General features: G+C 37.2%; 2 protein-coding genes across 4 annotated transcripts in view; one reads left to right on the top strand and one right to left on the bottom strand.

The window, feature by feature from the left end:
- MRPL13 (mitochondrial ribosomal protein L13) overlaps window positions 1-7,187 on the bottom strand; it is a 29,715-nt gene extending 22,528 nt beyond the window's left edge. The window contains exons 1-4 of the mRNA XM_017826411.1: window positions 7,069-7,187; window positions 6,457-6,580; window positions 3,598-3,691; window positions 1,962-2,022 (exon numbers count right to left, since the gene is read on the bottom strand). Of these exons, the coding sequence (XP_017681900.1) occupies window positions 1,962-2,022; window positions 3,598-3,691; window positions 6,457-6,580; window positions 7,069-7,095 (306 nt within the window). The 5' untranslated portion in view covers window positions 7,096-7,187. The remainder of the gene's footprint in view (window positions 1-1,961; window positions 2,023-3,597; window positions 3,692-6,456; window positions 6,581-7,068) is intronic.
- Window positions 7,188-7,194: 7 nt separating this feature from the next.
- MTBP (MDM2 binding protein) overlaps window positions 7,195-23,931 on the top strand; it is a 29,991-nt gene continuing 13,254 nt past the window's right edge. For 2 of the 3 annotated variants that reach the window (XM_017826407.1, XM_017826409.1), the window contains exons 1-14: window positions 7,195-7,312; window positions 8,161-8,241; window positions 9,277-9,350; window positions 9,470-9,615; window positions 10,115-10,173; window positions 11,612-11,756; window positions 14,738-14,855; window positions 15,434-15,568; window positions 16,361-16,455; window positions 17,158-17,224; window positions 18,812-18,929; window positions 21,072-21,245; window positions 22,272-22,385; window positions 23,682-23,846. In XM_017826407.1, coding sequence (XP_017681896.1) covers window positions 7,249-7,312; window positions 8,161-8,241; window positions 9,277-9,350; window positions 9,470-9,615; window positions 10,115-10,173; window positions 11,612-11,756; window positions 14,738-14,855; window positions 15,434-15,568; window positions 16,361-16,455; window positions 17,158-17,224; window positions 18,812-18,929; window positions 21,072-21,245; window positions 22,272-22,385; window positions 23,682-23,846 — 1,555 coding nt within the window. In that variant the 5' untranslated portion in view covers window positions 7,195-7,248. The remainder of the gene's footprint in view (window positions 7,313-8,160; window positions 8,242-9,276; window positions 9,351-9,469; window positions 9,616-10,114; window positions 10,174-11,611; window positions 11,757-14,737; window positions 14,856-15,433; window positions 15,569-16,360; window positions 16,456-17,157; window positions 17,225-18,811; window positions 18,930-21,071; window positions 21,246-22,271; window positions 22,386-23,681; window positions 23,847-23,931) is intronic. The other variant, XM_017826408.1, reaches the window with a different exon arrangement.

A 23,931-nucleotide genomic window follows, 5' to 3' on the forward strand; every position in this document is an offset into this window, starting at 1 on the left:
TAAGTCCAAGGGCAGAGAAAATGCAGTAGCCTGTAACATTTTACAGAATGAAGACTTTGATGCCACAGGAAGATAGTCTGCTTCCTACAACCTACCTAATTCCACTGGCTTCCCAGGAATTGAATTTGACATGATTAAAATGATTAAAAGAGAAGTGAAATACAGTGATTTATCGAAACCTCCACATTAACTATGTATCATGATTTCAAGATCCATATCTTACTTAGGCTAGGCATTGTTCTCTTTACAGTACTACTTTTTCAGGTTTTAAAAGCTGGTTGCAAAAATAAAACCTGTTAGTAAAACACCATCACAATTTCCATCATTGTCATATCCCAATGTATTTCACGCCAAAACAATTCAAGTAGTAAATAAATACAACAGCTACACATACAGAGCATATCTTGCCAAATTACCATTCACTGCTACTAATTATGACAAAAACACATCTGAGATATCTTTATGAGAGGGACACCTGAATGCTTCATCTTAAATAGAATGACAGAGTTAATTGCTGAGGACTCTCCACAATTCTGTTAAAAAAATAGCGTTTCATTAAATTAGACCAAGACTTGAGCCACATCACCATTTGCTGAGCCTCTGTCCAACATGCCTTAGTTTTTGGCAATGCATCTAATCCTCCTCTGTTTGCAGAGAAATTCATCTATGAGTTTGGCAAGAAAAGAGGTATTTCAGAATGAATGCCAGAAGGCAATTTATAGAACATCCAGTTCTCATGCCCTAACAAACAAGTTGTGTTACACTGCCTCCCAGTGCACAGCATCTGCCTGAAGCTCAAATGAAATGGGTTGAAGAATCCATTTTAGACATGGACCTACCAGCAATTCCCAAAGGAATTACAACTATCTTAGAGGTTGTTCACAAAAGCACTTAAGTTGTTTTTAAAAAAATTCTATACAGAACATAATATTGAACTGTAGGATATAGAAACTGCAATAGCAGAAAAAAAACGAAACAGGCAAGTTCATATGGATTACTTTTTTTATTGATTACTTGCTCAACATCTTGAATAAGGCAGTCTTGGGACAATCCAGGATTTCTAAATCACTGATAATAAGTAACTGACAAAACCCAAGAATTTTGCAGATAAAATTTCTCTAGGAAAAGGATGAAACACTTTTATATTTTATATATAAGGTGACTCAAATGAAAGCATTTAAAAGTCAAAATTAAACATAACTATCTATTAATCTCTGTGGGCCTCAAATCATGTTCTGAAACATTAGTACTTATTCAATACTCCAATGCTGACCATTCAACACCTTAGTAAACGTAATTTCATAACTGTGTAAGTCAATGTACCAAATTGTTCATATCTTCCTCAATTTTTTAATCAGTACAAACACATGAACACTGATGTTCAGGATTTATAACAGTCTAACACAGACAGTAAAGAGGTTCACATTCAACGTAATCACCATTTCCAGTTCTTTCACAGACCATGAACGCACAGCATTGTAAAAAAGATTTTAAAAACCAGCATCAATTAACAAAACCTACACCTGAATTTTACCGGGAGAAAGACACAGGTGCACTTTCTAAGATTTTTAAGATTAGCATTATTCCTGCTGGGTCTTAAAAAAACAATAGAGTCCTTAAGCTGAAGCTTAGCTAAGTCAAATTTGAGGCAGTTCACTTATGAGAAAGGTCAGGCCCCTGAAACTAAAAGCAAGTGAATAAGTGGAAAATTAGTGAAGCAAACGAGCTTGATTTGCTCCTTTGGACTTCACGGAAGAACAACGAAAATACAAATTACAATCTAACCCCGAAAACATGTTGTTTACAAAAACGGTATCACAAGTCAAGCTTTTAAGAACGATTAGCCAAATGTCTGTAATTCAGCTTTAGAGAAGCAGGTAACTGATCCCATTTGTTTAGGGGAACTAATTTACTGAAAAAAAACCAGCTTCACAAATGGAAGGGAAGAAGGGGAAACTTACAGCGGTTGGATCCTTCAAGTGGAGCTGAGTTGCTGTCACTTGTTTGAAACCACCAGGATAACTAGAAAAACAGAACAAACATACAAGCTGAATTCTACATGCTCAAGCACAACGTTAACACAGGTATCACTCCATCTTGAACAACGGTGTAATGGTATTAGAAGCCCTCAAAAAAGGAAGTTGTTCTCATGAGGCCAAAAACTGTATTTTATTTGAAAGATTCTATCCTGTCAACTATCCAAGTTTGACACCATTTGTAATTTTTTATTCACTTGAGTATTAAAAAGCCTGTGCTTCACAAGCAGATGGATATATCTTTAAAACTGCTTATTAAATATACCACAACAGCTACAGAGTACAATGGGAGTAAGATATGCAAAACCTGGAAATATTTCCAGACGATCAAGACTCAAAACTAGTCTGTGGATGACATACAAGACATCCATATTGAGTAGTATTTATTATTTTCTTACTATTTTAAATAAACCTTAGCAAGACTTGGCATATCTACAGTTGTAAAATTTTACTTTTATTGCAATGGATCCATCTGTCTAAAGTCTATGGGATATCTTGTGGATAACTGCACTAATTCAGATTTATACATAAGCTTTAAATGAATGATAGAGTGAAGTAAGAAATTACATGGAAGTCAGGTTAAGCTGGGTTTCATTTTGATTTAACTACATTATTAGGTATCAGCCTAAGTGAAATGAAAATAAGCCCAGCATCAGCAAGACGTCCACAGGGCTGCATGGAATTAAGTATTAGTTTTAACTGTACAATTCTTATGCAAGTGCTTCAACTTACACATCAGTTTTACTGAAAATTTTAAGAAGTCATACGGGGAGTGGAGAAAAAAAAATCACACATTTATTTCCATCAACTCTGAACAAGAATTTCTCAGCGATTCAGCAAAGAAATTTCAGGATTGCAACATTAGCACCAGCAAAATTAGCTTTTTCAACATGATTTATACATCTCCCAAATGGATACATTTTGACACTTAGAGATTATTATTTATAGTAGTATCATTGTATAAAATAGGAGCACTGATGGGATCACTGCCACACTGTCTGTAATTGATTATTGCGCTCCCGTCTGTAAACAAGTTATGTCTGCCAGAATAATATATTGTACACTACTGTATGCAATAATGTAGTGTATATCAGTACATCTTGAGAGCATTTCATTTTTTACTAGTTTTTCCAATTTTTTTCATCGTCTAATTAATTTTATTTATATTTATATATAAAATAAATATGTAGTGTCAATAGAAATATCTTATTACACACTAAACAGAATAGTCCAGATCATTGTGTCCAGAGGTTCATACAAGACACAACCTGGTTCACCAAATCTGTTTACTTATTCAATTGTTCTAACTACTTTTGAGTTAGATGATGTCCCTAACAACAATACACTGGGGATAAAAAAAGGAAAGAAAAGGAAAAAAAGGAAGAAAAAGGTTTGCATCATTTTAAACATTGTAATACATGCAATCTAAACCAAAAACCCCCCAAAACCGTAAGTAGGAATTCCCTTTTGAACCAATATGCTATAAAAAGACTTTCATTATCAAGAAAATATGACATTAAATTTATCACAAGCTCTTTTGATTATATACTATAAATCTTACCCAGTGTGTGAAGAATATACTTTCTGCTCCCACTTGTTACCAGAGAAGGCAATATGTCTTGTATTTATTATGACAACATGATCTCCACAGTCATCTACAAGGTTTAGAAATAAGTGGAAAATATTAAAGACAACCATAGGGGAAATCAACCAAAATAACAACTATTATGTGTGTGATACATATGTAGTAGCACATAAACACGCATTTCATAAAGCTGAAATTTAAAGATCTGAGCTTTTTGAGTCACACTATCCAAATCAGCACCTAAATACCAACCTTAATTACAATATTTTTTAGTACTGTCAGGTTAGAAGGCAGGCGAGAAGTAAAATACCACCAGACTACATAATTAAATCATTGCAATTATTCAGCTAAGATCTGGAAGTGTGGCTTACAGGCAAGCGTATTATTCTACTCAACACATTATGCTGCATATGCACCTATATTTAAAAAAAAAAAAAAACAGGGAAAAAAAAGGTTAGTTCCAAATGATGCAAAATATTTATTTTATTTCATAAAAGCAGTACCTATGTTTACTGAAGGACTGAACATTTTGGGTAAGTAAAATAATTCTATTAAATAATTACACTTTAGGGCTAAATATATAAAAGAAAAAAAAAGTTTAGTGTTGGGAGCAGGGGGAGGGAGAAGGGAGAAAAGCCCTAAAAAATCCTCCAATAGCTCTGTTGGGAAAACTCCCACATTTTCATCAATCAAACAGAAGTGAATGTTACAGCACATACACATGTTTAGACTTATATCAGCAACTTTAACATCAAAAGTGTTTTAAGTGCAAAGTCTATAATCTATCACCCTGTCTGAAACAGTTATTTTACTAGATCTTCTATACTGATAAAGTGCTAATAAAACCCAAACTATCTCAAAAATACCATAGAAATATGAGAAAAGAGTAGTTTTTCATTTCAGAAATAATGATCTTGAACAGCTATATAACCCATAACCACATATTCAATCAGCTGGAAAACTATTTGTCCAGAGGTCACTCTCACTTCCATCACTATATTAGAACACAAATATTTGAAGAGACTCACTTGATTAAAACATTTTTGAGTAGATAACAAAGCAGCTGTACAAAGCAGGGCTTAAATTGAACATGTATTTTTTATAGCAGCACATAATTAATCAATGCAAGTTTCACATCTTATTTAAGTTTTTTTACAATTTTTTAATCTTGTGTTCTTTTAATGCAATTTAAACATCTTCACTGACAGTCCAGCTCTAAAAATACTGTGTGTCTACATAAATATTAGGGAACGGGCATTGGTTTTTTTGGTTTTTTTGTTGGGAAGATGACAGAATAAGCTCATCTAAAGAAATTTCTGCCAACGGTTTTCCACTTGCATGAACACCAAATTAACAATCTGGATACCAAATCAAAAACAAAACAACAAAAACATCCCTACAATGTTATTCTGTCTAAGGAATTTTTATTTCAAAGACACTAAAAGATTTGTTAGTTCATTAAAAAAAAAAAGCGTTAAGTACATCAACCACGAATTTTTGCATACTTTGCTCTCATAGGGAATATCAAATGTCTCAGTAGTAGTTACCTCTCAGTGTCAATCTCATGTGTAATGCGAATTTAGTACTGATTTATAGAACACTCCAAACCAAATACAGTTACCCTTGAAATGACTTTCCAGGACTTTATAACTTCATGGACATAGAAGTGTCAAAGATCTTTCCCACAGAAAAATCAAAACCTTCCTCTCAGCATCTGCTTTGTTTTTCAGACAGCCTTAAGTCTCCAGTGACATCTTGTGGATACCACAAAATCTGCAGCAGCAGAACTCTGGTATTTAAAACATCTTTAGACAACTACAAATCCTACCTTCTATTATGAAACAGTTCAAGTATAGTTTTAGTATGTACATTTCACATGCATGAACAAACTTCAAGGTTTCCTTTATGTTTCAGTAATCTCTTGAAAAATCTGCATGGGTGTTAAAGGAAACACTGGACCAGCAGTATGAGGGATCAACCTTTTACTATTTATAAAACACTTATTCCTGTGAGACAGGCACTACAGTACTACAAGTAATGAACGATAGCACAGATGCATTGTTACTGCTGAATCTTCTAACTTGTAGAAATGTAACATGATTGTTTTATTTAAACAAGAAAGTATCTTTCAACAATGATTATGTCTCCCATAGTCATTGTTGAAAGGTTCCAGCCTGATCATCACAGGACGTCTGAGACAGGAAGGGGCCTCTGAAGGTCATGTCATCCGACTGCCCTGCTAAAAGCACGGCATTTTTTTAAAATCTCCAAGGATGGAGACTCCACAACCTCCTGGACAACCGCTTCCAGTCATTCTCACAAATATGTTTCCTGATGTTCAGAGGGAACCTTCTGTGTTTCAGTTTGTGCCCACTACTTCATGAAGACAGAACTTTTCTGTACCTTATTCAGAATGAAGAAGCGCTCCAAGACTGTGGTGCTGTGTGCATACTGAAAGGTAGCATTCAGAAAATCTAACCAAGAATTGCATCAGTGTTTCATTATGTGCACTGTGAATTAAATCTCTACATCTGAAATCAATGCAATGAAACATATTTTGATTTTTTTAAAATAATGAAAGCACAACCTACTGTAATTCAGCTACTTAAAATAAACTATAAATTCATAACATGCTTGATATGCATTGGTAAAGAAACAACATAAAGTTGTAGAGGGGTATGATGAAAAAAGATGAGAAAGAAAACAAATTAATTTATAATTTACAAGCAAATGAAAAATGTATTCTTTTATATCAGGCTTGATTTTAAAACTGAAATTGGAATAAACATACAAGTGAAAGAAAGCAAATTTGCTTCCAACCCCTACAACACTCACTTAGTGCATGATAAATAGGTTTATGTTTGCCTTCAAGTCTCATGACAGTCGCAGCTGCTATTTTTCCTGGGGGCTGCATCTTCGCATCCAGGAGGTACCAGGCTCTGCCAAAAGTGGCCCATTGCTGAAGAAAAAGAGAGGCAGTACTTAAAACAGTAAAAGCTCACGATACCACAACCCAGCTTCTTTAATTAAATCAACGCTTCTTTTACACTCAAAAATACTGGAAGAAATTAATTCCCATCGACATCCCCTTAAAATAACCGTTAAATGGACGGCGCACCACGATACAGAACGATGTACATGCATAACACCACTGAAAGGTTACAGGCCCTGAGGATTTTGTTTCAAAAATGCAGATCTCCTGCTGGAAGCCCCCATTATCGCTATTCGAACTGTAACATCGCTGCAAGATATTTAATGCCCAACGTCCCCGTCCCGCCCGGTGAAGGGCACAGCTCCCAGGCCGCGCACAGCCCCGGCCGCTGCGGGGATCTCTGTTCCTCGGACGTGCCGCACACGGCGGCTCCTGCCAGGGGAACCCTCAGCACCGACACTGGGGCCTGCTGACCCGCTCCCTCACGGCCCCGGGTTCCGAAAGCCCCGGCTCACCTGGGCGGCCTTGGTGTAACTCGCCATCCCGCCCCGCGCCGAGGGCCGGGAGCGCCGGGGCCGCCGCGCCCGCGGGAAGCGGAAGCGCTGCCCTGCGAGGGGCGGCGCCCGGGCGGCAGCGCGGGACCTTCGGAGCGGCCCCGGCCCCGGCCCTGCTCCCGTCCCGGTCCCCGCCCGGCCATGGACCGCTACGTGCTGCTCCTGAGCTGGGGGGAGCGCAGGGCCGCGGGCGGGCCCAGACCAGGTACGGCCGCGGGGTCGGGGCTGGGGCCGCGGGGCCCGGCCGGGCGGGCCCTCCTGGATCCTGCCTCCTTGAACCCCTCCTGGATCCTGCCTCTTTGAACCCCTCCTGGATCCTGCCTCCTTGAACCCCTCCTGGATCCTGCCTCTTTGAACCCCTCCTGGATCCTGCCTCCTTGAACCCCTCCTGGATCCTGCCTCTTTGAACCCCTCCTGGATCCTGCCTCCTTGAACCCCTCCTGGATCCTGCCTCCTTGAACCCCTCCTGGATCCTGCCTCCTTAAGCCCTCCCTGGATCCTTCCTCCTTAACCTCCCCCCGGATCCTGCCTCATTAAACTCTTCCCGGAGCTGACAAACACTTGCCTCCTTGAACCCCTCCTGGATCCTGCCTCCTTAACCCTCCTGGATTCTGCCTTCCTGAATGCCCCCTGGATCCTGCCTCTTAAACTGCTCCTGGATCCTGTCTCCTTGAACCCTTCTAGGTCCTGCCCCCTTAAACCCATCCTGGATCCTGCTTCCTTGAACCCCCTCCGGATCCCGCCTCCTAAACCCCTCCTGTATCCTGCTTGCTTAAACCCCGCGTTGGTTTCTCGGTGACTTTAACCTGCAGAAACTTCGACGCTGCCATATAACTCCGTCGTGCGATTCATGAGCAGGACTTTAATGAGAATTTTGCAAAATTTGCCTTTTTAAAACTCCTGTAAATCTGCAGTTGATGGTTCTCTTTAAAAAAAATAATCAGATATAACTTCTAATATTACACCAAACTTTATGCTGTATTTCCAGGAAAGTAAGATTTAACTTCCATAATTCAGTAATTTAAAAGAAAAAACTTTTTTTTTTTTTTCCAGCTGGAACTGCTGCAGATATGTATCAGTTCCTGAAAGAAAGCTGTAACACATCTATAAACGCAGATGTGAGCGCATTCCCAGGTAAATATAGCAATGGACAGTAAGGTAAGCATTACCGGGGATTGACCTAGGCACATCTTATGGTCGAGGGGAAATGAAAGTAAACCCAAATGCAGTGGTGTGGGACTGCTCCTGCTGCTCATTTTTCTGTGGAGAATTGATGACAATTCAGCAACTAAGGTATTAGGAGACTAGATAGACTGGACATGAGAAATTAAAGGGAAAGGTTTTGAAAAGTTGACGAATTTCATTCCAGTTGAACAAGGAAAAGTAGAAAAGGGCTCATTTCTCAAGTTGGTGGGAAGCATGATATTTTCATTGCTCCTATAATATCTTCTAATTTTTTCAGTGGAAGCAATATTTGTCTGTTGGGTAACAATTCAGAATCTTAATCCACGAGTATTTATTAAGTCATTTTATAATCTTAAAGTAGATTTCTTAAGATCTGCTTTAGTACTTTGAGGGGCCGGATGTGATAAGTGATAAATATCACCTTGCAGGTTTTGTTCTGTTTTGTTTAATAAATGCTTTCTTAGTTCTTTACTTGTTTTGGATGTCTATTGTTGAACTGTTGAAAGCTTGTCACAGTTGTCATATTATTGGGATTCGTGTGGGGAAACCACTATAAGCTCTTAAAATTCATGGAGATGGGAACATTGAGCTGTTTTCAACTTCTGTGCTTTTATTGCATAGAAATGTTGAGAGTGTCTCATTTTGTGAACTCTCTGAACCATATTTATGAAAGGTGTGTTAGTTCAGGTATGATATAGATCCTGCAAATAGAAAGCATTATTACCCAGAAGAGAGAAGAGGTAAAAGTTTTTCTTTCTTATTAAAAGTCAGAAGGTCAGTAATAGCTAAGACACTTGCTGAAACACTTATCTACATCGTAATATGTTTAGAACTTAATTACAATGCCAAAGGAAAGTAGAACTCAAGTCATTGTGGCACATTAAATGACTTACAGAGAGTCTTTCAACAGAGATGTTTGTTATAATAGGAAGAATAGATTGTAGTGGATCTATTATTTTAAATAATTGCTGTATCTCTTTGCAGCATGTTCAGTGGCTGGTATTCCAGTTGCAAAGAAATGGTATTTTGCAAGTCATGTTATATGCGGTTATTATCAGGTAAGATACACTTTTTTTTCAGAATATAAGTTCCCTAACTGTCTGCCTATCTGTAGAGCAAGTTAAAACTGTGATGTTCAAAATTCTTTTTGCTTAATAAAGTCTTTTTGTTTGGTTAGTATTGCAGTTCTGATTGGGAGGAGGTAAATGTTGACACACAGAAAACTGAAGACTCTCTCCAAACAAGCATTGATGAATACCTGGGAGCCATACAAAACTTGGAGGAAGACGACAATAACAGTCGGGAGTCACTGTCTCTGACTGAGTATGCATATTAATATTTTAATTGCAAGTGTATTGATCTAACATTTAACAGTAATAACCCAAGGGAATCAAGAAAATTTAACAAGTGAAAGTAACTACCAAAGCAACAGTTAACTATGTTAACTAGTAATCCCTTACTACTACTGAAAATAATTCTATTTTGTTTAACATAGCTTTAATTTTTTTAGTTGCAGATGATTTTTATAGGGTAACTGAACAGTTTCCTAACAGCTGACATCTATATATACAGAAAAAAATTACTTGCTAATCCATCTTGAATCCTACTTCCAGTTTTACTGCAGATTATTTTGATGTCATTAGGCTTACTTCTGCCTCAGTAAAAGAGGAGATAAGTATTTCTCATTGCCTAGGTATATGTTTGTGCAGAGTTTTAAAGATGTAAGATACTTACATCAGGTAGTCCTCGTTAGTTGTACCTTTTGGTTTCTAAATTATTTTGTTTATATTTTGTTTCTAACCATGTTGCTCTTCATTTTCAGTATCTATGATGAAGCTGCTGAAAGTCTGCATCAGTTAGCTGATAAACTGCCTGCCCCAGGTAATCTCTCTTTAAAAAGCAGTCTCATTGGAGATTATCTTCTTAGTTATTACTCTAAAAACTCGTGTGGTAAAATCATAGTCAAATTAAAAAATTCAGAGGATATTAGTTTGTTAGCTGAATTACCTTAATGCAGCTCTTGCAGGTAGTTAAAGAACTGAGCATGGTTGGCATTGCAAATCAGCTTATGGACTAGTTTGCTTGTTTCTTTGGAAGGCTGTATGTCAGTAGAGCTTAAGGTGGATATTTATATAATTAATTTTTCCACCTAACATGACGTCAAAGTCGTAATAGTAGTAAGCAACACAAAACTCAACAGGAAGTTTTTTATGAAAATAAAGGAAGATGTTGACATCAGGCTTACATCTGAGTTGCCAGCTGACTGCTTGTGGGTGGGAGTCAAGAAGCTGAGAAGGAAAAATATATCAGAACTATTGGATTTAGATTTTACGAACTGGAGATAAGTATCACCTTGCAGGTTAGGGTTACGTAATGTTGCAGTGGTTGATTTGGGATAGCAAAGGAATGTAGGAAGAACGACAATCATAGAATCATTAAGGTTGGAAAAGACCTCTAAGATCATCGAGTCCAACCTTTGACTAAACACCTTGTCAACTCAACCATGGCACTAAGAGCCACGTCCAGTCTTTCCTTAAGCACCTCCAGGAATGGTGACTTCACCACCTCCCTGGACAGTCTATTTCAATATCTAATCACCTTTTCTGTGAAGAAATTCTTCCCAATGTCCAACTTAAACCTCCCCTGGTGCAGCTTAAGACTATGTCCTCTTGTCCTATCACTAATTGCCTGGGAGAAGAGTCCAAGCACCTCCTGGCTACAACCACCTGAAAGAAGGTTGTCTCACCAGACAGTGAGAAAGTCTCCCCTGAGCCTCCTCCAGGCTAAAGAACTCCAGCTCCCTCAGCTGCTCCTTGTAGGACTTGTGCTGCAGACCCTTCAGCAGCTTCATTGCCCATCTCTGGATTTACTCCAGCACCTGAATGTCCTTCCTGAACTGAGGAAGGACAGAGTTGGACACAGGATTTGATGTGTGGCCTCTCAGTGCTATGAGAAAGTATATCTAGAGATTGAATCTAGATTATTAAATCTAGAGATTAGAGTGTTAAAAGAAGGGAAATGAAATAGCATAGTTGTATGGAAGGCAACTCTCATCTGTCAGTGCTGAGTAAGAGAGGAGAAAGGTATAGAACCACTGTCACTGAGGGAATGGCAAAATGTTTTGTGTTCATTTAAGAGGAGCAGCAAGTGATGAGCTAAAACTGCATGGAAAGTGTTTTAGATCTCACTGAAGTTACTTGAAGCTGATATTTTAGCCCGTTTTAATGCAATCAGTGATAATCAGAACTTTTCTATCTTTAAATGATTGAATAATTTACTGAATCATGGTACTTTGAGTCATATATAACTGTTTTTATAGGCAGAGCGATGGTTGATGTAATACTGCAGGCTGTTGAACGAGATGGACCCAAGTTGAAAGACTGCTTACCTGCTATTGGTGCCCTGAAACACCTGAGAGAATGGCATTCTGCACAGATCACTATTGCAGCAAATGATGCAAAAGGGTATGGCATTTATTTCAGGGCTGTAAACAAGGTCACTCCTGTTTTGTGTTAGCATAGGTCAGTGGTTTTACATATTTTTTTACATATTTTACATATTTACTTTGAAAATACATAGATTAGTCTATTACTGTATGAGGGCAGGAATTACTCATGCTGATTTGTTGTAAATACATGCCCTAACCAGAGAGGCAGGCAAAAAAGCAAGTCCTCTGAACTTCTTGTTTTCTCTAGGAGGAAAAGGTAAAATTTTTTCTCTTCCCTATTGTCTTTAGTGTGCATACAGTGTTTTCAATTTGTTGTACTATGCTACATAATAACTTGTATATTGATTTTAGTTTTCCAGGTTTTTTTAAAATGAATCCATACCTCTGCTGATTTTACTTAAAATTTTACATTACTTTAATTATCTTTGGTATTACATTTCAGGGAGGAAGAATAGTGTCTGATTTGTCCCTTCTGAAAAAGGAGTATAAATGCTCAATTACTTCCTATATGCTTCTGAAGAATTTATTATTCTGAAGAGTCACTGAGGCTATTAATTCAAGTTGAAATTCAGTCCAGTAGTTTCCTTACTGTCCTCCTCTAATTGACATAAAAAGGCCATGATAAATCACAGTAGTTTGGGGTTTTTTCCCCCCACACAGTGAATGATTGTGTGGATACTGAATAACTTGGCAAAGTTACCTCCACTTCCCCTCCCCTCCATGCCCAAAAGATTCAAGTTTGCTTTGTAGAATGTGTGGTTAAGCTTAATCCTAAATTAATAAAACTGTTGAAAATTAAAAAGTTGAATGTTCAGTCCCTGGATAGAATAAGCAATATACCTACTACATAGTACTCTCTGAGGTATATAGAGGATGATAAACTTACTGCAGGGACTTCCATGAGCATTTGATCTCAGTGCTCATTGGTATCATCCTGTGGAATCAGCTTTTGACTGAATAAATGCTTCTGCTGCCTTTTATGTCATCACGGCTGGGCTTCGCGAACGAAGATTTGGGAAAGGCTCTATCCACGTTTGTTACAAGCACGCTGGTGGCTAATGAGGCCAATGCAAGATAGACATATCTGATTGCAAAAGGAACAGCAGAAAGACTCCCTAGGTGGTATATTCTACATGGCACGATTCTTTCTGTGTTGTCTTTTCTCCTTGAGAGTGATCCTGCGTGCGTTCTCAAAGGAAACAGCTGCGTTATAGATGGTGTGTCTCCAGGCCTCCCGATTTGAGGCCAGAGTAGACCAGTTATGGTGATCAGTATGGCCGAGGCTGAGATGTTGTTTCAGGGAGTCCTTGTATCTTCTCTTCGGGGCTCCTCTCTTGCAGCAGCCAGTGGCGAGTTCACCATAGAGCAGGATCTTAGGGAGGCGGTGGTCCTTCATCCTGGAGACATGCCCTGCCCATCGCAGCTGCGTTCTCAGTAACATGGCCTCAATACTTGTGACAGCTGCTTGCTCTAGAACAGATGTATTGGTCACATAATCTGACCAGTGGATGTTTAAGATTGAACGGAGGCAGCGTTGATGGAAGCGTTCTATGAACGGAGGCAGCGTTGATGGAAGCGTTCTAAGAGAAGCAGGTGGTGGCGGTAGATGACCCATGATTCGGAACCATATAAGAGAGTAGACAGCACTATGGCTCTGAAAACACTGATCTTGGTACTTTTCTTCAAGTGTTTATTACGCCAAACTCTTTTGTGGAGCTTTCCAAAAGCACTGTATGCCTTTGCTAACCTGTTGTCTATCTCCCCATCAATCTTACCATCCGAGGAGATGAGGCTACCGAGGTAATTAAACTGCTGGACTGATTTGAGGTCTGATTGGCCAATGGTGATGTGGGGATGATGGGGGACTTCCTGAGGTGCAGGTTGATAGAGAACTTCTGTCTTCTTTAAACTGACTTCCAGCCCAAAGAGCTCAGCAGCATCTGCAAAGCAGGATGTTAAATGCTGCAGGGCTGCTTCTGTGTGGGCAACAAGGGCAGCGTCATCAGCATAAAGCAGCTCCCGGACAAGATGATTTAAGGTCTTAGTGTGGGCCTTCAGTCGCCTTAGGTTGAAAAGGCTTCCATCAGTATGGTATCGAATGTAGATACCGTCCTGATCCTTGAGGTCTGCCATGGCCCTTTGGAGCATCATGCTGTAAAAGACTGTGAATAGAGTTAGTGCAAGAACACAACCTTATTTCATGCCATTGGTTATTAGAAAGGGCTCAGAAAGTGCATTGCCATATCTGACTTGGCCGTGCTGATCCTCATGAAGTGAGATGATCATTTTAAGGAGCTTGGGGGGACAACCTAAACGTTCCAAAATCTGCCACAGACCTTTTCTGCTCACAGTATCGAAAGCCTTGGTGAGACCAACAAAGGTTACATAGAGACCTTTATTCTGTTCCCTACACTTCTCTTGCAGTTGTCTGAGAAGCCTTTTATGTAAAATGAGGCCATTTGGGCATAGAGTATCTCTGGTGAAAGTTGCCTCACTTATTCTTCCTGTTCTGCTGATGGTGCTGATTTCACTTAGAAGGCAGACTGCCACTAGAACCCACAGATACTGGCTGTTCTCTCTCTTGTTGAATTTGGGTAATGCTTGTGCCGCAGTCATATTTACTCTGCTTAGAAGATTAACTATAAACCATCTAGAGGGACCAGTGATAGCCCCAGTGATGGCTACCTGGCTTTGCTGCAGCTTCTAGCACCCAACTTTACTACGGTCTGCCTGCAGCTTGCCATTGCCAGTCTTATTTGATTTCTGTCAAAGTTCTTTGCTGTCACCTTCATGGAGCATGTGAACACCTTCCTTTACAGAGCCTGAATGAGAAATTCTGCAATATTTTTTACTTTGTGAAATACAAAGCTATATATGTCTGTCTTAACATACACAAGACCGTTCAGTGCTAAGAGGTAATAGGTAAATTCAGTCAAACTGCACTTCATGTTAATTTGTAATACTAAATTCAGTAAGATTAACTCCATGTTTTTTCAGTAGCTGGCAAAAGATTGCAGACTATCTATCAGCAGACTTTGTGTCTTCAGATGATATCATGAATATTATTGATTTAAAGGAACTCTGGAGAGGAAGGATTCAGATATGGGAAAGAAAGGTAAAATAATTTTTTCAGCTGTGGTAATTTTTAAAGCATCTATGTTTCTCATTTAGAGCGTGTATTGTACAGTGCATTTTAAGCTTTAAGCCAGATTTGGTTTTGACAGTGTAATTCAAAGAACTAGTGTGCAATCTGTCTGGGTGGGTGGTGGAATAACTTGCTTTTTTAGCATGATGAAAGGATAAATGAGGTTAATGCATCAAGATTTGAACTTGAAATCCCGTTGCTCTCCTCTGAAATATTTGTTGAGACAACTTATTGTTCAAAACTATATTGTTTTCTATCTATCACAAATAATTATTATGTAATTGTAAGTCATTGTTGCAAGAGCACATCTCATGTTTCAGCAAAGACTGAAAACTTTGTGACTGTGAAAGGCATTGTTTACGTTTTCAGTATTAAGGTTTTGGATTTAGTACTTGGTTATCTAAGTGCAGTACTTTTACTTAGTTTTACAGATCTGATGGAAACAAATATAATACTAATTGTTAAAAATAATAATACATCTAACTGGCTGAAAAGAAATAATTTTTGTCTCTTTTTTTGACACATTTATTGTCTTTCTTTCCCTCCAGTTTGGATCAGGAGTTGACTTTCCAGAATTTTGTATAAAAAGCACTTCAGCAAAGACATTCAGGACTGCACATTTAAGTTCTTGCCTTGCTGGTAAAAAAGAGCAGCAATCAAGGAATACTGACGCTTTGCCAGAAGCAAGTATTATTCTTGATCTTTCTTTTACTTTTAGAATTCATCTGTTTTACTTTCCTGAGAAAATTAGTAACTGGGGAAACTCTAGTCAGAACTGAAAGTTAAACATAAAAGTTTGGATTGGATAAGATTGAGGAATGCTTCTTTTGTTCATGTGTGTTATCAAAACAGGTCCTTAAAATTTCATCTGTTTTTCGTAGAAATACCATACCAAGATTTTTTCAAGTAGAAATTGAGACTTTGTTCAGTCTTAATACTCAACATATCTAATTTATGAATTCTGTATTAATTTAACCTTTTCCACTTAATTTTAAAAGTTTGGGATTTTTTGGGTTTTTTTACACTGTTGCTGTTTCATGTTTTCCACTGGAAGTAGACAGTTGATAGGAACTCCAGAATCATATCTGTTGATGAAAACAAAAATGAGTGTTTATAAAAATTGATATCAATTATGAACTTGTTATTTCATTGTTAAAATATATACATTTTGGATTGCATTTGTCTGTTCCTGGCAGAACTTATTCTTCTTTGGATAAGAGTTAGAACTCATTTGATGCACGTGGTTGACATTCTAGGAAGTAAGCTTTATTAAACAGAATTAAATACTCTCCTTGGTTTTTATATAATTATGTTTAATATAATATTGTGAATTGTTTTTCTATTCCTTTATATCTTTTATACCTCTTTCAGATGTTATCTGCAAGGGAAATGCCCCTAACAAAACACTTGAGAAAGTTATACTGAGATAACATCATACATTGTGTTACAGGTTTTTTGATTTGATGTCTTTTCAGGTTTTTCATTACTATGGTCCTGCCCTAGAATTTTTACAGATGGTGTTGCTCTCTGATCTACCCTCCATTTTTATATCAGATCTGGAATTTGAACTGTATCCTTTTTTTTAAGCATCTAAACTACTACTGATAATTGTCTATAGCAGAAAAAAAACAATCAGAATCTACCTGTGCAAACAATAGAGAGATGGGGATTGCAAGGGCTCATTCCATTCTAGCCTGCCAAAATAGTCAGTGATTCTTCACCACTGGATTTTTTTAATTTTGAAATTTAAATTACTCTAACAATGACCAGATAGTGTTGATATTATCACACATATCATTTGTCTGTTGATGTGGATGCTATTTGTGGGAAAAGAATAGAGAAATGCTTTTTTCTGTGTGAGTTTAAAAACCCTGAAGCCTTGCTAATTAATGAAGGTAGCATGCTTCACAATATAGGATCATTTGCCCACAAATCATGTTTTTATTGTGCAGGGGCAAAATCTGTGGCAAGATGTAGCAGAGCAGTTTTCTTTTGTGTGTATGCTGCAGAGATCTCAAGGTGTATTACTATTGGTTTTAAATGTATGTGCTTTGGGTACTAGTCTTGATGAAACAATAGTAGCTTAGGATGTATAAGTCTTCCATGATTTTGAATATATAAGTATCTGTGGTGAGTTTTGTATGTTTTATGATACTGTTGTATCAAAGCGCATAAAAACTTAAACACTTGCAGTCCTTCTTTGAACTTGATTTGGAAAATTGAGATGCAGAGTTTTTTGTGAAGACGAGGTTCCTTAAACTGTTCCATTCAGGAGCCTGTCAAGAACAAAGAAAACATCTACGCTGCTTTTGGACCAGATTTCTTTTCTCTCTGGGAAGGTGAAAACTTCTTTTTAATTACATATAGCAGAAAAATGGAAGTATGTATATTGTCTATAAAAGATACAGGAATAATATTTTTAAACCTAGTCTCTGTGTAAGCCTCTTCAATATTTAGCTCTAAAGCAAATAGAGCTTTTAAAGATGTTTTTCTCTTTACCTAAGCTAAGTTTTAATCTGCTAAAACATTTTGCAACTTTTAATCATATCCTGACAGATAATTTCTGTGCTATCATAATTGAACTATTGATTTTTTTAGCAAAAGGCTAAAAAGGCACATGTGCAGCCTACAAAATATATCTAGCTACTCTGAAGTGGTAAGCTTTTTTATTTTACATGTGCATATTCTGCTTTTATGTTCTGATTTTGGATAAAAAGGGTTCATGAAACATTTACAATCCTATTTCCCCCCTCCCTCCTTTGCCTTGGAATGATAGTGTGATTATTCATAGCCACAGTATTGTTTTGAAGATGTTTTTCCTGAATATCACCTTTACATAAAAGGTGATACATGTTTGTTTAGGGAAGTTTTTTAGTGTTTATAATAAATCTATGCCAATCAAAACTAAACCTGCAATGTTAAAATGCTGGTACAGTTATTCTTAATAACTTATGTTCTTTATTTGCTGTGGAGATGGTATCCCATTATCAGGCTGTATGTTTCATTTCAGTTTATTATTTAGGGGTTTAGTGACTTTTTTTCTCCCTTGCCTCTCCATTCTCCATTATACTTAGCCAGAAAAGGAAAAGGTCCTTTTTCTAGTGCTGTACCAAAAATATCTTCTAGAATGGTTTTATATTGGTGAATATCCCAGGTAATTTTCATTTTACTTAGGGGTACTGAATATTTGGTCAAATATCTTTTACAGTCGAAGAGCTTGCATTTCCACTAGTTTTTTTTAAAGTAGAAGCCAAAACAGTCAAAACACATTGACAGGTTACTTTTTAGAGTCTGCACATGATGAATTGAATATATTTTGAAGATAACAGTTTCTCATAGGGATTTTTTTTCAGTCTGCTGCTGGAAATATTGTGCATTTGTAGGCTTTTCTAATAGCTGTAATAGCATTGTTTTATTGCTTGAGTATTCTAATACATGTGCATTTTTTCTGTTAGGGCTTATTGACCTGGAATCTATATAGAGACATAAACATAGTCCAGTATCTGATTAATGGAGAAGGGTAATATGTAGGAAGGAAAAAAAATAAAATTGTTTTTCAAAGGAATGCAGAGTCACTGATGCCAACTAATATCTGTGAATTCTGTTCTCATTCTGGATACTACTCTACAGCAGTGTTTGTAGCCAGAATACTGAAAGAATTGTAATAGGTAATAAATATCTTTTTATCTATAAAATAGAAATTCAGCAGTTAATGATCTCTCAACTGGACTAAGAAGTAAATAAAACTTTTACAGCTTCTATGTCAAATGCTGTTCCATTTTGATTGATGTGAATTGACAGATGTGTTAAGATGTTTTTCATCAGTTGAAGTACACTTGAAATAATGCCAAATCGGTAGCTCAAGACTGAAATATAAAACAGGTTTCAGTAATATTGCATGTGTTGTACTTGCTCTCATTATTTAGGTGGGAGCTTTATTTACATTGCCATGTAATGTAAGCAGTGTAGTGATCCCATCTCCTGCCCAGCTGAGTACTAAGAAATGGAAGGAATATATGGCCAGGAAACCCAAGGTCATTACTGGTAGGTACATTTTGTTGTGGCTATATCTATTTGTGTACCTGTATGTATATATGGTGAGTTTTTCCTATGCATTTGGGATTCTCTTTTTGTCTTCAGTGAAATTAGGTCAGTGATTGTTGTATTCATTGACACAAAAGAGTTTAGTGAATGCCAAGTTCAGCTATGCAAACTTTCAGGAAAAAATGGATAATAACATCATGACAAGCTTTGGGGAAACAATGCATCTTCTTTAAACCATTTTTGTGTCCTGTCTCTCAGCTAAGATCCAGCTTTCACACACCTTTGTAAGGTGACTGTAAAATCCATGGGCATAGAGGTTTGCTTCTGCAGATGGAATTCCAGCATGCTTCAGTTAGGTGCTTCCCTTCTCTTTTAAGACTGACTGTTTTTGTTGCCAGCTGGGTAGCTTTTGTAAACAAGTATGCAGATGAGGGTGGCTGGCAGACTGATATTATTTCAGCCCTAGGGGTAGGAAAAAATTGAGAGGAATTAGGAAGAGTTGTATAACAGGGCAAGAAGCTTAATTATGGAATGGATACTGGAAGTATATAGATTTAAAATTATCTCTGCATGTTTGGAGGTGGTAGAGAGGGTGTGAGATACACACACACATATATATATACACACACACACACACACATATATATATGTGTGTGTGTGTATATATATATATATACATATGCAGCAGCAGTATTTATGTTTATTGGAGAGACACTACTGATGCAGTCAAATGAGTGTGAGATCCCCAATGTCTGCAAGATCTCTGTCCTGTGTTCCAGTGGAAGGGTTTTGTACAAATATTAACTATAATTATGATCAGTAACACACAATAGGTTCTTATTAGGCCTCTTGAATAAAATTTAGAATGGGAGGAGAAACATGACCATTTAAACGTGTTTGCTTATTTAGTTGAAAAGTGTTGATTTTTTTTTAGTGGCTACTACTAATCTGACTGTACTAAGCATTTGTGAATCCTTAGTGTCTTTGATCTGTGGGAAGGTGTAATTCTTGGAATTGGTAGTTCTCAAATGCTAAGATTAAAGTGAAAAATAAAAGCTTACCTGTGAGGAATCAGCTATGAGATGCCAAGATAAAATGGAAAAGGAAAATATTTCAAATTACTAGGGGAATGGGACAATAGTGAAAATGTTTCTGGAATCTTTTTCACTTTATTGTTCTATTTTCTTTCTCTGGATTTATATATTGAGGTAGCATGGTTTCCCCTTCTCTTTCCTTCAGCTTCCAGCTTAAAATTTTCAAGAAATACTGGAATATTTTATATTTGTTACTAACAAAAATTTATAATGCTAATAAATATTAAGCTCCTGTTGCATTAATTATTGAGATAGTATTGCAAGTATGAAATTATTTGACTGTTAAAGCTTAGTACATCAAGAAGTATTCATTCTCTCAATTACTGCATCTACCAAGGTGCTATAAAATGTTTTCTGTCTAAAAAGATAGCAAACCCATCCTTCCACTTTTTCTGTCAAGTCCCACAATAATTTATTTTCAAAACTGCAAACTATATGCCAGTGTTTAAAAACAGAATGTCTTTATCTCTCACCCAGGCTATGCACAAGGGTAAAGTAGGGAGTGAAGCTTCCATTAATGAATAATGCAGTGTCCTTGGGAAGAGAGTATAGTATTTCCTTTTCTTCTACAGTTGTATGTTCTTCCAGTGAACACTTATATTATTTCAATGCACATATGAAAAAAAGCCTTTTTTTACCTAGCAGAACAGAAACTTCTCTTCACTGTTTCATGGTAGAAATGTAACTTTGCCAGTTAAAGAACTTCTCTGAGTGGTGGTTGGAGTTGCCAGATATACTTTGTAGTCTGCATTAGAAAGCTGGCCCTCCTGACAGTCACAGGAGTTGGGTGCTGGTAATGTGCTGGCTTTAAGCCAGCAGCATTGTCCAGCTCAGCTTTGCTGCTGTCGTTCATTTATTTTGCATACTCTTCAGTTTGTAGATTTACAGGGGCTAAATATCACCTGTAGTTGCTGTTTCTCCTCAAAAGATGCAGGATTTCTCACAGAACAGAAGAGAGCAAGTGTAAGAAATTTGATGGTGGATTATAGCTTGTTTTAAAGCTGTTTTTCTGAGGGTGTTTCACAGTTATGTCCTGATGTTTGTGAAGTTCCAGAAGTTGAACTGAAAGGAGAATCTTGCCAATATTATTTCTTGCTACAAGGCAACGGCTCTGGAGGATGTAAAGCAACCCTGATTCATTCAGCTGGCCAGATCAATGGTATGGCCACTCTTGCTGCAGTAAATGGAAGGTTAAAGACAAGAGCAGAAGAAACAGAGTCAAGTAAGAGTAATTGCTTATTTATTTAAGGATATCTGAATGCAGGCAAATGCAGCTCAATTTCATATGTTCCTTTTATTCATTCCAGTCAGTGTTAAAATGGAGAAAACAAGGAAGAATATTACATTTTTTATAAATGTGTCTATTAGCAATATTTGTCAAATTCATAAAAAATATAGTGAGCTTATTTATTCACAGAATTTACTGCTACCATATTTTTTAAATCAACTATGTAAAGTTACAGTCAGTGAGATTAGTTGAAAATTGTTTCTTAAAGGGACATCCAGGTAATATTAGTGCAAATCAAATTCGTGAAAACTTAAAGTTTAAAAAGTATGTATTGTTGATGTAAAGACTGCCCAGCCCATGCCAAAAACCTAGGTAAATATCTGTTGAAAATCCTATTTCACTGATGTATCATAGCTGCTCCACTAGGTAAGAGCATATATCTAGACATTTATCTTAGAATAGTTATCCTATTACAACTACACATACTAGTTAACTCTACTAATTCCTGTATTTGTTTCAATAATGCTGGCAAAGAAAAAGAGCACAGTGACCTGCATCTTATCCACTTAATTCCTTATTATCGAAATAAATCAGTGTGTGATATGACTGACTACTTGCCATTTATCCTAATTAAAATCCCATTAGTACAGTGTCAGAGAACTGAAAGTCCTTGACCACATATTGGGAGAAAACTTTTCTTTCTTTTCTGTTTTGATCCTAAGTATCAAACTTAGGATCTTTTTACCCTCTTTAAATGTTAGTCAAGTTAATTGTGTTGTCATATTGGTTTTGTACAGAAATTCAAAAACGCTAGTCAGGCATCTCTTCCAAGTTATCCTGATGTTCAATTGTAATTGGTTTGTTTGGGGTTTTTTTAATGATTAGCCATATTTGAAAGTCTGGTTGTTTCCTTTTAATGTGAAATTTTTATGTCTGCAATGTTTATGTTTTCTAAAAAGAAGTAATGATTCCAAAGTCCTGTGAGAGATTCTTAATAAAAACTTCTCCTAATCTGTACAGGCTTTTGTATTGCTGACTTTATCCAGTCGCTGCCACGCTTCTGTGGAGAGCAGATTGTACAGAGAGAAATGAAACTGTCTCATCTCCAAGTGTTTACCTTGAAAGAATATCTCAGTAAGTAATGGGGAAAGCACTGGTAATTCTCATTAAAAGTATTTGAAAGCTCTGTATGTCAAACTGAATGTGATGGCTCAGTTTACAAAACCGAAGTGAGTTGATCACTTTGTGAAGAAATAGTGAAGGTTTGAAAAGAAACTTTGTAGTATGTTCATGATTGTGTGTCAGATAATGAAAAAGAGAACACTGAATTAAGGTGGGTGGCTGCTTGTTACACTATTACTCTGTTTGAGCATAGTTTTGGAATAATTTTGTGGTAATTCTGTGATGGTTTCCCCAAAAACCTTTACTGCTGGATATGTCTTCTACAAAAATAAGAATTCTGTTTTTGATTTTTCAGAGTTTTTAAAAATTTATTCTTTATTGCAAAAGTCTTCAACAGAGGAAAAATATGCATTGGATATTTGTTAGATTTATCATGAAGCATCGTTTGTAACAGCTGAAAGGTCATCCTCCGTAGATTTTCATGACTTTGCAGAGAAGTACATTTGAGTGTCCTGATTTTTTCCATCCAAGTCCATTGCTCTAAGAGACTCAGTTAAAAGAAAAAATGCTTCTGAGAGATTGGCTGGCTTATAGAAAATGGCATTCTGTGAAGATAATATAAGTGTATTATTATTAACAGAATAGCAGCTTAAAGAAAAGAAGATTCCTGCTAATAGTCTCGTCTTCCACGCCCTGCCCCCTGCCAGCTTGCAGTCATTCTCAGAGTCCTGTCAGCTTCAGCCCTGAGCTTGGGGCTGCTTTAGAGCTTGTGCTTTAATTTCGAGTGGATCATCCATTTCCATTAGGATGAAGACTAAATAGGAGCAGTTGGGATTGACTGATCATCCCTAATCATACCAGAATTACCTGGCCCTTGATATTCTGACCAAAGAGACCAGAACAGGCTCTTAGTTACACTGAAGCCACACTCCTGCAACGGCAGCAAAAATAGGTGGGTGGGAGGCTCTGCAGACTGCAGCTTTTCACATTTAGGCTCAGCAAGTCCAAGATATTTGTCTCTGGGGAATCCAAACCTGGATGTATTCAGAAATGCATGTATACAGAAATTAAAGGACTGTAAAAATGGGATTCACATGTGACTTCAGCTATTCTCACTGCTAAGTTTTTTCACTTGTCTGTGGAATAAACCACCCATGTCTTGCTAAAGGGTACAATAGTAAATGTCAAGTTAACTTACTTGTGTTATCGGTTTTGGGTGGATATGTTCTTGTTTAGTTAGTTTTTAGCAGGGTCCAGTTGTTCTTTGTTACTTAGTAGGTGCAGTACCTTTTCTTTTTCCTTTTATAGAGAGAAAGGAATTGGCTAAGAAGCCTCCGGTTATTTCTACCAGTGAGTTCAAAATTTTATTAAAACTTACAAGAGAATGTTTTTTGGACCTGTGCAACACTAGTCTTCCTAACCATGATCTACAGAAGGTTTCCAATAAAACTATGTCATGCACTGTGACTTGTGGTGAGTATTGTTATTTAGGAAGTACGCTGCTTATTCTCTTTTGATGTTTTTTCCTACTGGTCATCAATTTGTTACTTTTACCAAA

The sequence above is a fragment of the Lepidothrix coronata genome, unplaced genomic scaffold (genome assembly GCF_001604755.1).
Source record: "Lepidothrix coronata isolate B3197 unplaced genomic scaffold, Lepidothrix_coronata-1.0 Scaffold126, whole genome shotgun sequence".
Classification (NCBI taxonomy): Eukaryota; Metazoa; Chordata; class Aves; order Passeriformes; family Pipridae; genus Lepidothrix; species Lepidothrix coronata.